This window comes from Sinocyclocheilus grahami, unplaced genomic scaffold, assembly GCF_001515645.1.
Source record: "Sinocyclocheilus grahami isolate Dianchi unplaced genomic scaffold, SAMN03320097.WGS_v1.1 scaffold120.1, whole genome shotgun sequence".
Classification (NCBI taxonomy): Eukaryota; Metazoa; Chordata; class Actinopteri; order Cypriniformes; family Cyprinidae; genus Sinocyclocheilus; species Sinocyclocheilus grahami.
This window is the reverse complement of record NW_015505299.1, coordinates 1,558,684-1,571,988: the sequence shown is the minus strand read 5'-3', so window position 1 is coordinate 1,571,988 and position 13,305 is coordinate 1,558,684. Positions and strand designations below refer to the sequence as shown.

Genomic DNA, 13,305 nt, shown 5'->3' with positions numbered 1-13,305 from the left:
AGGAACAGTGAAAGTAAAGCTTCTGGAAACAAACGCTCCTCAAAAGATCCTGAGGATCAGATTTGAGACTCTAAAACATGATTGATGGAGAATCAAGTAAAGCTGAGCTGCTTCAGTCCAGTAAGTGTTCATCTGGAGATATTACTGACGTTATTCTGACGCTTACTTGGCCAAAATCAGTCAAGATTTGACACGAGAAGCTCGAGCTGAAGTTACACTAAAAGAGCTTTGACTACAACTCTAAACTATCAATCAGAGACAGAAGACATGAGGAGATCGAGTGTGAAACAGCTTTAACAGCAAAGTTTGATCATGTTGATCATTTAGAGGCCTTCGAATATGATACAGTAGGCTTTACAGGGTTAAGACTTTATTTTTCCAAGAAGATTTAGAGGATTTACGATCAGGCCCAGATGGGATTTCTGGACATTTCCTCTACTAATTTTAAAGGGAAAATCTGCAGATTTCTGTGGAATGGATGTACATGAACAGTATGTGAAACTGAGCTGAGCGTATGACAGTCTCACTGGTAGCTGCAAGCATTATAAAGCCAAAACTATTTCATAAACTCACACAAAGCCTGAGGTTGTGTATGTCTTTGAATGATGGGAGTTACAGCGCTTTCTGCAGATCAGTCAAGAGTAGATGCATTTATAAAAATAAAGGATCATTAGAAGAAGAGATGTTGGAAGAGACATCAATTTCTGTTTCACTGAAAAAAAAAGAAATTGCAACAAGATCACTTGCAACTTGTAAGCCAGTCGTATAGGAGTAGATGCATTTATAAAAATAAAGGATCATTAGAAGAAGAGATGTTGGAAGAGACATCAATTTCTGTTTCACTGAAAAAAAAAAGAAATTGCAACAAGATCACTTGCAACTTGTAAGCCAGTCGTATAATGAAGTACACAACAGTCATTCAGCATTGAGCAGATATTTAGTTAATGCTGCATGGTATTATACAAAACAAATATTATTCTATGCATTAATATTCTTCACACTTTAATGGAAAAATAAAATAATATAAAGAGACTTTGTTCAAAAAACATTAAAAAAATCCCCAATTGTAGTGTATAGTGAAATTTTTAACAATTAACCAAATATTAATGCCTTTTTAATTATCAGTTAAAGTGATCAGTTGTTTTCTATAGTACTTGGTTTAATTATCGGCAATGCTTTAGCACATAAGTAGTTCATACGTACAACACATCCTTCACATTTCAGCCTCAGATACTAGAGTTTCCACACACAGAACAAACACAGACACGAGAGAAAGATAATGGCACTGTACTGAACTCAGATCGAGCGCGAGCCTTTTACAGGCCTGATCTGTATTCCAGGTGCTGATGGATTATACAGAAGAACATTTGCACAATTGCAAGCGAACAAAAGAAGCATTCTGAGAAACTCAGAGCTTTACTTTCACATGCCGAAGCCTCTGACCGCAATATAAAACCCTGCCACTCGTTATATAACAGATTCATTCCCACAAGTATATATTCTATAGGTGTTGTATTTACAGTGGGGATTTTCGCTCAGTTTCCCCCCGAATCTCCGGTGGGAGCCTGAGAGCCCTGATGGGGTTCCAGTATTTCCAGCAAAGGAGCCGTCGGTCTCAGGCCTCCCGTCAGAAGCTGCTTTGCCCCGCAGGAGAGAGCGCCGGGGTCAGGCGGGGCGTGAAGTAAGCGTTTCGCCCCCACACGCTGGCCTCGGCTCTGGCGTGGGCCGCTCAACTGCTCTCCACGGACCTCCGCCCCCAGCTGCGGTCTCACAGGATGCTAGATTAGGTCCTCGCAGCGCTCCAGAACCTACTTATCCCAGCCTGCTTTTCATGGGCCAAGCAGTGGTGGGGCCTCCATGCTCCGGAGCCACGGCGGATGCTGATTTTATCTGGCAGACTGAAGCATCAGACAGTCAGGGGCCGCATTCTTACAGCTGCTTTCAAGGGTCTTCTGATTTTCTACTGAACTTGTAGTGAAGACGACAAATGAGATAACTTTGTAAGAAATGAAATGACTCTGATTTCCTCTATGCATCCACAGTTAACAAATTAGTAATTCCTGTGAAAATGTTAGGAGCACCTTCTGATCAATGACAGACATTAACTTTACAATTACAGGCCAATACTTATCCCCTTAAATTGATTTCCTAGGGCATCTTTTACCTTTATAAGGGTTTTCTCTAACCTTATTAAATGTACACTGGGAACAAAAAGTACATTTCACAAACAGTTACAAAGACACGGCAAGTAACACATTAAATTAAACATAAAGTTTAAAAAATACACTGAAATGCCATTTTCTTGTATAGTTTTCGCCATTAATATTTGTTTTATTTAGAATTTAAATTTAAGCCATTAAGTCGATAAGATACAAAAAGGTGTTACCAGTCAAATGAAATCAGTATAAACAGAATTCATCTTTAGACTGCAGAAGCGGCACAGAAGCTGCATCTGAAGTGGCATTTATATGCATTTATTTAGACTGTTTAACACACCTGACATTAATGCATTAATGCAATGTTTTCCATATGAAATTTTGAATATAGAAATATGATGGGAAAAACATGAAATGATACTTTGCTGACATTGAAACTGCCAATAAGTGGCAGAAAGTTAGTCATAATGAGTGAGTCATTGATTCAATTGATTCGTTCAGAATGGCTGATTCATTCATGAATGAAGTAAGTGACTCTCTTTATGAATTCATTGACTCAAATGATAAAGCTATTAAAATGAAAGTAATTATGTCTGAAAATATTCTTTATATAAAATATCCTTGTGTTTATATAACTTAATCACTATTCATTTAAAATAATCTAATCGAATGCGTGTTATTTTCTTTAGAAATAAATTATGCATAATTCAGAGGTGAATATTATTTAATAGCATGAAATACAAAATATTATTAAAACAAAATATAGTAAATTAATTTCATTCAAAATAAAAATTGTATGCTTGTTGCCTGTGGTCTGATTTCACCGCCAAGGATCAGAAGTGGTTAAGGATTAATGCATCTGCTTCTTTAACAATCACATTAACGATTCTTTGAGCTCAGAAATGACACTGCTTTAAGTGTCTGGAGGGACACGGTAACTGCTCTAGGTTGATTTTGAGTTGGACATGACAACAGTAATGACTTCAGTCAGTGATTCAGTCAGTTATTAAACTGATCAAACCCATAACTCATGCATTTGAGACCGAGGAGTGTTTTTGACCGATTCATTAAAAACAACTGTGTGAGTCATTCATTTGTGAATCACACATCCTGTGAGGATATTATCTTTGCATCTTTTTTTTTTTTTTGTGCATATTTGATTCAGACTGCAAACTCAAACTGGGTGATGATGATGCACTTATTTAGCTGAAAAACATTAAGTGTGGAATGTTGAACACGAAATTCATACACTAGACCTACACTTTAAAAAATGCTGGGTTAAATACAACCCAGTGCTGGGTAAAATAGGGACAAACCCAACAATTGGGCTGTTTTGACCAAGCATTTTTTAGAGTGTACAGTGGAGTAAATAGTGCATAGTGTACAGTATTCATCATGGAGAAGGCAATCCCAGAATGCAATGTGAAGTGATTAGCAAAAAATATATCCAAAGGGAGAGAAATGTCAATTATAAGTAGAATTGTTCTCCTTTTTGGCATTACTACAACAACAACAAAAAACATGTATCATAGGTTTTTATGATTCTGAAGAATATGTATGGTATTATGATTATGCACTGTAGTTCTTGGTCGCACTTGCACTGTATTTGTGTTAACTCAGTTTCTAAATGATGTTTGATGGTGTCTGTAGTTTTATTATCACCATATTAAAGGGGTTCTATTATGCTCTTTTACAAAGTCTTGAGTTGGTTTTTGGGGTTTACTAGCATAGGTTTTCATGCTTGATTGTCCCAAAAACGCATTATATTTCACATATTTTACATTATTGCAGCACCTCTCTTCCCAGTCTGTCTCAAACAACCTGGGGTGCGTTTCCCAAAAGCATTGTTAGCTAACTATAGATGCAAGTTCCATTGAACTCTGTTTGTAACTACAGAACTTTTGGGAAATGGACCCCTGTTTAGTTCCTGTTTCAATGAAGCCTCTCCTTCCGAGATACAAAATGTGCTCTGATGGGTTAGCTGGCCCAGTGTGTTGTGATTGGTGAACCGCTTCTAGCGTGTTCCGGAAATGGCACACCCCTTACCATAACAGCGGGTTTCATCTCCTCACCTGTAAATATTAACGATGGCGTAAATTTTGCCAGACCAATTTGAGCCTGATTGAGACCCTGAGAATGTTTAGGACAAGAAGATCATGAGGAACCTTTGCAAGCACAGATTTTACAGGAGTGGTATGTTGTTGTTTTTTTTACAGTCTATGGCATAGACTGTAAAAAAGATGGACAAAGCGTCTTCACTTCCTTCCACTATAGAAACGTGAAGCCAAAACATCCCAGTATGACCACTGTCATCTTGCGAAAATTACGTCATTTGGAGCCTGAGTCTGAACTGCGCAGTAGTGAATCATTTGGAGCTTGTGTCTGCGCAGTAGTGAATCATTTGGAGCTTGAGTCTGCACAGTAGTGAATCATTTGGAGCTTGAGTCTGCGCAGTAGTGAATCTTTTGGAGCTTGAGTCTGCGCAGTAGTGAATCTTTTGGAGCCAGAGTCTGCGCAGTAGTGAATCGTTTGGAGCCCTTGGAGCCTGAGTCTGCACTGCGCAGTAGTGAATCGTTTGGAGCCCGAGTCTGCGCAGTAGTGAATCGTTTGGAGCCAGAGTCTGCACAGTAGTGAATCGTTTGAAGCCCTTGGAGCCTGAGTCTGCACTGCGCAGTAGTGAATCGTTTGGAGCCCTTGGAGCCTGAGACTGCACTGCACAGTAGTGAATCGTTTGGAGCCAGAGTCTGCACAGTAGTGAATCGTTTGGAGCCCGAGTCTGCGCAGTAGTGATTAATTTGGATATCATTCGTATACATGGAGAGGGCAGGATTTATGACCTATACTGCAGCCAGACACCAGATGGCTCAACAAGGCCTCGTCCCCCCCTTTGCTTTGCATATTCTGTGGGTGGGAATTATTTAAATGAGTGACATTGTGACTACAATATCTGGAAGAAGTGCGCTGTAGTCCGACTCCGAACAAGCCATTTGTTCTTAAAAAGTGTTTTCTGTTAAACAGAATATCTGCCTTTAGTGGACTTTGAGCTTTGTAACCTTGCAGATATTTTTTATGCTCAAACAGCAAAATTAAACACTAACTAAAGTTGAAAAAGCATAATAGGACCCATGTAAGGTCTGCTATAATTACAACAACATATAAAAGTGGATGAGGAATGAATTAAGGCGACAATCAGAGCTGATTCTGGTAATGCAGTATCTCCTGACTGTTTTTCTCTGAGATGTAATACACTGAAAAAAAAAAAAACTGGTGCAGGAACACTGGGTGTTTGAAACAGTTTTCACTAAGAAAATGTATTCCAACAAATAATTCCATAGAAATGGCAAGTAACATTGAATTAAATGTGATTTTTTTAAGTAGACAGACTGAAATAGTATTTTCTTGTCAAATATACTCCAGTGATCTTTTTACAGTGGACAATATGATGATTGCTCAGTTTCTCAGGATTCTTCCATAAGCTCTTGTGATGTGCCGTCAGATTGTCTCGTTGCACCTTCATCGCACACGCGTTCTGATGAGATTAAGGCCTCAGCGCTCTGTCTAGTAGCGGTCGGACGCTGCGATCATGGGAATGCGCTGCCGTATGGAATCTCACTTAGTTCTGGGGGCCTCGCGGGTGTCTGAGGTTTTGGGAACGCGCTGGCTGGAATGCACCGCCACTGTGGGCACTCAGACTCTTGGCCCTCAATGAAAGAGGGGTGTCCGTATCTAGTGGCAACGCCTCTCCTGGGACCCGAGCTGCTTTTGCTATAACAGATTGAATACACAGATGCTCCAGGAGACGGAGAGCTGGAGCTGCTGTATGTGCCGGGCTTCAGGAACGCTCTTCTACTTCTCAACAGGAATAAGTGCTGCTGAAGCTGAATCCAGACGTCAGCGTGAGCTCTGGTCCACTTTGCAGCGAGACATAATATGCAGTTCTTGCTTTGGGGTGCTTTTATCTGAAACCGACGATACTGAAATAATAGCACATAACAAAGTGGTAAACTAATGCTGCAGAAATCTCAGAAAACAGCTGTATTGACAACACGAGTGGAAAACGTGTGTAGATGTTAGAATGTCCATCTGTTATTACATTTTCAGGCAGGGCAGACCGTATGGTTGTGGGAAGATTGTCAACTCCAGTGACTAGTTGTTTCTCAGAAAAGCTCGCTGTATCACGACTAGAAACCTGAGCACACTGACTCATTGTGTAAAGACTGGTTTTGTTTTGAGAAAGCGCTTGCTGTTTTGTGTGTGCAATACACATCAGACGCTCTGTGAACTCGTGTGCTTGAGTGCTTTAAAGTGAACATTTAAGGTTTCTAATGCGAGCCCTGTGTGTCAGTTTTAGACTGACTGTGCTTCTGCTGCGTCCTCAGGGATGGACAGTGAGTACGAGGATTTGGGTCGACTAAAGAAGCAGAAGGAGCAGCTTCTCCCTCATCTGATCCTGATGATGCTGCCTCCACACCGGCTGGACGTGCTGCCCACCTCTAGACGACGCAAACGCGCGCTGGACACCAACTACTGCTTCTCGTGAGTGTTTCTTCAACATAATAATCATAATAACCTGTTTGAAACCGTTTGAAGTCATCATCACACAGTAATGAGTTCTGCAGGGATGATGTGTTTTTGTAGGACAAACCAGTTTGCTTTTTAGCACTTCTGGTTCTGTTGCCCTGAAGTCAATGTTTTTTTAATGGGTCTTTGGTTAAATGTGACCCTGGAGCACAAAAGCAGTCTTAAGTCGCTGGGGTATATTTGTAGCAATAGCCAACAATACATTGTATGGGCCAAAATTATCCATTTCTCTTTTATGCCAAAAATCATTAGGATATTAAGTAAAGATCATGTTCCATGAAGATATTTTGTAAATTTCCTACCGTAAATATATCAAAACTTAATTTTTGATTAGTAATATGCATTGCTAAGAACTTCATCTGAACAACTTTAAAGAAGATTTTCTCAGTATTTTGATTTTTTTTGCACCCTCAGATTCCAGATTTTCAAATAGTTGTATCTCGGCCAGATATTGTCCTATCCTAACAAACCATACATCAATGGATAGATTATTTATGCAGCTTTAAGTTGGTGTTTAAATCTCAATTTCGAAATAATTGACCCTTATGACTGGTTTTGTGGTCATGGGTCACAAATGTCTAAAGTAAGGTCTGTGGTGAACACAAGCTCAATATAGTCTCCCAAGATATTTTGAAAGCTTTTACGCATCTTGAAAAAGGCGGTTGCTAACAAGTGTCTAAATGGGACTACAGTGGGCTGCTGGCAGTGTAACTTGAACAGGTAAACTCATCTAATCTCTAGTAGCTTTCACACTCATTGTGTGTATAATCGCACTCTTGCAAACCATTCTAATGCAAACTTTTAGGGAAATAGTGTTCAAATAAAGACTGAAGCTTAATGGTGGTGACGCTGAAGTCATGTGATCATGGACTAGTTCGTTTATAGCCTATGTTTAGCTTTTAACTTCTGATGGGATTGAGGCTTCAAAATGCAAGTTTTCATATTCTTAAAAGGTGTTAGTCTCAGAGCTTATTTCCTGCAATAATCCAAAAGCCAGTGGAAGAATCCTCTAGGGGTTTTGTGGAGGGAACCAAGTTGATGCAAACTTATGGGTTGGCCTGCAAAAATACAATATAATACAATGTGAAAGAAATCGAACAATAATTTTGAATCTGAAGTGTCGCGAATCTGGAGCTCCAGTCATTGATTAAATTCCCAGGGAATGCATGAACTCGAATACCTCGAGTGCAATGCAAGCCACTTCGTATACAAGCATCTGCCAAATGCATAAACGTTAATGTTATTCTGTAGACAGGAATGCAAGCTGAATTAGATCTGCTCTCTTCTCAAAGATGGCAAAATCCAAATTCACATCCCTGCTTCACGTTGCAGTAAGCAGCAGCGCACCTCATGTGTCTGGAGAGATTTTGCTTGTAAGAATTAACTTTTTAATTGGCACCTGACTGCTCGAAGCGAATGGGAGGCTCTGCAAGAGCTTGCAAGTTTAGATTTGTCCCAGTATGCTATGTAGTGCACTGGCTCTTTAGTGTGTTGCTCTCTGTTAGCACTCCACACCTGGGTCGGATCCAGGAGGGAAAAAATGACACACCTTACAGTGGAATTTCTGAGCCTCAAAAGACTGTCTGACGTGTTTATAAGGCCATACAGAACCGAAATAGAAGTCTCCAAAACATCCAAGTGAAAAGTGCATGGAAACGTCTCTGAATGAATGCAGAATCCACAACAGGAGCCAAAGAGCACGAGGATGTGAACAGACAGGTGTAGAAAGTGACGGCTTTCCTTCTGCTTTCAGAAACTACGAGGAGAACTGCTGCGTTCGGCCGCTGTACATCGACTTCCGGCAGGATCTGGGCTGGAGGTGGATCCACGAGCCGAAAGGGTATCACGCCAACTTCTGCTCGGGGCCGTGTCCGTACCTCCGCAGCGCTGACACCACGCACAGCTCGGTGAGAGTCTCCTTCAGATTTCATCATTTACTTACCTTCATGCCAGTTTAACCCGACTGACTTACTTTCTTTTGTGGGAAAAAGAAGACCGTTTGAAAAATGTCCAAGCTGCTCTTTTCAATACAATGAATGAAAGAGAAAGAAATGTCCAAAGATGCACCATGAAAGTCGAGGTGTAGTCGAGACCCAAGACTAAACCCTTCTGAAGTCACGTGATGCTTTGTGTGAGAAACAGTCGTTATTCATTGAAAATCTTCCACTGCATTGCAGATTCAATTGTGTTTGCATTAATACAAATTTGACGCTTCAAGACACGTCACATCAGATGAGAGGTCAATGATGCCAAATGTGACCCTGCAGCACAAAAGCAATGTTAAGTCGCTGGGGTATATTTGTAGCAATAGCCAACAATACATTGTATGGGTCAAAATTATCGATTTTTCTTTTATGCCAAAAATCATTTTGAATATTAATTAAAGATCATGTTCCATGAAGATATTTTGTAAATATCCTACTGTAAATATATCAAAACTTAATTTTTGATTAGTAATATGCATTGTTAAGAACGGCATTTGGACAACTTTACTTTAAAGATGATTTTCTCAATATTTAGATTTTTTTGCACCCTCAGATTCCAGATTTTCAAATAGTTGTATCTCGGCCAAATATTGTCCTATCCTAACAAACCATACATCAATGGAAATATTTTTATTCAGCTTTCAGATGATGTATAAATCTCAATTTCTAAAAATGGACCCTTATGCCTGGTTTTGTGCTCCAGAGTCACAAATGTCAACGGTTCTCGTGCAACTCACGTCTGACCAGAGCTATCTTTAAGTTTTAATATGTAGAATTTCAAAATTCAATTTGAGAGCTACATTAGATACAACACCATTACCATTGTGTCCCTGGTCCATTTAGACTTTACATTTCAGTCTGTTCCTCACAAGCATCATCATAGGCCTTGAGAAGACTTCAGAAGAAGAAAAAAATCATACGGACTATGGTGCTTTTCAGATTCTTGACACGGTCTGTCTCTATTCATGCTCATTGTATTGAAAATGGAGGCATGAGCATTGTGCTTAATACCTTTTGTAGCGATGCACATGAAAGCATAAAGTGTTCAATCACCCAATTATCCAAATTGAATTAGCAAAACATTCCGTAAAAGCTGAAACAACAAAATCACTAATTGCATCAATCTTTTGTGTTCCATGGAAGAAAGCCATAAAGGTTCGGAACGACATGAGAGTGAGCAAATTATTAATTTGAATATCAATTGATGACAATTTGATTTGATGGCATCAGGTGAGAACAAAATTTGGTCTAAATTGATCTCAGTACTATACACTATTGCTGCTTTATTGAATGTTTCATTACTGATGGATTTTACACTTGACAATTTTTACATCTGTATTGTAGAAAGCGCTGTAGAAATAAAGAATGACTTGACTCTCAATGTGTTTCCCTGCAGCTGCTGAGCCTGTACAACATGCTGAACCCCGAGGCGTCCGCTTCCCCCTGCTGCGTTCCTCAAGACCTCGAGCCGCTCACCATCCTCTACTATGTGGGCCGAACGCCTAAAGTGGAGCAGCTCTCCAACATGATCGTCAAATCCTGCAAGTGCAGCTGAGGGGCCCGAGACCCCAGCACTGAGCCCGACGCGGGTCCCAGCGCTCGAGGGGCATCAGGAAGGGTGCGTGCCAGGAACTGGACTCTAAATGAATACCTCCATACATCCTTCTCACCCACATCCAACCCGGGAGCAAGAGGCTTCTCTAAGCACTAGAAAGTTGCGTTCCAAGACGACTACGCTGCCCAACGATCCCTCGGACTTCTAGTTTGACGTTTGAAGTGACTTGTCCACTTGTAATGTGTAATTTTTGGTCAGCTCTATACCTGCGAACCTCATGGGCATTTGTGAACTCTGACCTTCGTAACATCTACAGAAGCGGCTTCACTGAGGACGACACACGTGCTGGATCGACATACACTGACCGAACGAGAGCAGACGTTAGCCAATCCTTGTGTTTTTGTATAACGATGTTCTAACATAACTCATTTGAGCACTGCATTTCCCCGACCGAACTTTGTAACGCAGTAATCGACACGGTCTGTCTAACGTGACGTGTTAATGTTAATACAAACATGCTGGAAAGAAATCTTTTGACTAATGTTTACCTCTGTCACTCGGCAGAAGTTTTAGGGATTTGTATAGTTCTTCAATGAAGCTGACGTTTGGAAACACAATCTGCTAATGTTTTTACCGCTATTACTCCCGAAAACACTTTTTTTTAATTAAACAGTCTTGGACGAAAAGAGTTTGTCATGAGTTTCAGAAAATCCACATCTTCTCGCCTATTATAAAGAGTGAACACACAAGAGTAGCAAATGCTGATTGCATAGCTTGCTTTAACAACCAATTTTTTTTCTTAAAACAGAAGTAATCACAAAAAGTAGCTGACATTTCTTTCAGTTTACGGATACAACTGAATGCTAAACAGTTACTGTAGCATAAACGCACAAATAATTTGTCATGATTTTAAAGGTCAATCAAGTTTCATGACTCACATCTGGTCATGCAGTAACAATGGAGGATATTCAAGTAAACTCAGGAGAGAAAATGCAATACAAATACTGTACAAACTAAAACAGTAAATCCTGAGAATAAAACTATGTTGCATTAAGACAATCTTGCATAATCGGCCTCATTCATGAAACGCAAAATGAATTCATGGAAATTGTTGTTACATCAATTCAATGCAACAGTCTAGGTAAGAAGTGTGTTCTGTTCCTGCTGCATGAATGAGGCCCTGTCATTCATTCATTTTTGGCCAGGTACTTAAAAGTGAAACGTTAAACTAAAATCAAACTGAAAACGCAATGTCGTCCCTTCAGCACAGCAGAGTTGATCACGGTGCATCAAGTATTACCAGGACATTGGTCAAAAATGGTCAAGTCTTTAGCTGCAGAAGAAACTCATCGCAGGTGTGGATTCTAGGGCTGCTCCAGCGGTTCCTCACACCTGAATGAGGCACTGGCAGAAGTCAGCAGAAGTCGCTAGCGATCATTAGCAAGCAGTGCTGAAAGCTCTTTACTCAGGAGTCTAAATCTTCTATCTGTACATGTAAACATGGATAAGCGTGATGGGCGCTCTCGTCTGTTGCTGTGCGTTTCGCCCCATGTGCTCGTGTCGCAGCTGTTGCGAGCCGTCAGTCCGCGCGCCCTTCACATGGCATCAGATGTGGGGTGAAAATGAAGCCTGGACAACTGCGCATATGGGAGAGGCAGGACGCCTTCAGACTGCGGAACCGATCCAATCAAAGCAAAGGATTTCACGTACAATCACACAAACTCAGAAAACACACATAAGGCCAGTTAGGAGGGAAATATTGATTATTAGAAAACTCCATATTGACATTCATGAGGTGTCTGTGTTTTGAGCAGGACGTGGATCTCTCGATCTCAAGATGTAAAGCGATACCAGAGAGCAGCTGATTGGTACGGCTGACCTTTGGCCTCATTCATCTGTTCCTGGAGCCCTGAGTGTGGAAGAGTTTACTGTACACTGACAGACCTGCGAACAAACACATACACTCATGCACACACGCACACACACACACACACACACACACGCACATACACACACACTCATGCACGCATGCACACACACACACACACACACACACGCACATACACACACACTCATGCACGCATGCACACACACACACACACACACACACACACACGTAGGAGATGTAATTGAAGTTCAATCTGATTGTAGTTCTGAGCTGGAAACTAAATGATAAAACCTCTAAAAGAGTCGATGATTATCTTCACATACACCATGATAAATTCCAGGGGGTTTATTTTGATTTAAACCCTCGAATCCAATAGTGTTTTATAGGGAAGATGTTTCAGAACAGCTTTTCTATTGCCAGCTTGCATCATTTCAAAGGTGTTTTCAATCTATGAAATAAAAATGATACTCTTTTGCAATGTTTGACACTTTTTAGTCGAACAAATAATCAACCATCTCCACTTTTCACTGCATGTTTTTTGGTCACACTTTAGTTTGGGGACTATTTCTCACTGTTAACTAACTATTAACTATGCCTTTTGCTTCAATAAACTCCTAACTTGCTGCTTATTAATAGTTAGTAAGGCAGTTGTTAAGTTTAGTTATGGGGTAGAGATTAATGGATCTAAAATATGATCATGCAGAATAAGGCATCAATATGTGCTTTAGAAGTACCAATAAACAGCCAATATATTAGTAATAGGCATGCTATTACACACACACACACACACACACAATAAGCAACTAATTAATTGTGAGAATTGGTCCCTAAACTAAAGTTTTAGCATGTTTTAATCTTATAACAGCAGACAATGTTTTAAGTGACCCTCTTAACACACAAAGAACAAAAAATGCAATTCTTGTGCAAATGTGTTCTTCTGCTTTTTGGCAGTAAAACCATATGCCTGAAGCTTGGCTACACCAAAAAAAACGGTGCAGATTTTCAGAGCCAGTGACCTTTCTAAACACATCTGATTGGTTACACGTGCGACTGGTTATAATGATCAACACTGTAAAAAACAACACGTGACAACACATCTTTGACAAATGCAGATGTAATATAATGCCACAATTGACACTT

General features: G+C 40.2%; 1 protein-coding gene across 1 annotated transcript; it reads left to right on the top strand.

Moving 5' to 3' along the window:
• Positions 1–6,514: 6,514 nt before the first annotated feature.
• On the top strand, positions 6,515–11,242 carry LOC107589794 (transforming growth factor beta-3-like). The gene is made up of 3 exons (XM_016278322.1): positions 6,515–6,692; positions 8,491–8,644; positions 10,119–11,242. The coding sequence occupies exons 1-3, from the start codon at positions 6,538–6,540 to the stop codon at positions 10,275–10,277; spliced, it is 468 nt and encodes a 155-aa protein (XP_016133808.1). The 5' UTR covers positions 6,515–6,537; the 3' UTR covers positions 10,278–11,242.
• The last annotated feature ends 2,063 nt before the right edge of the window (positions 11,243–13,305 follow it).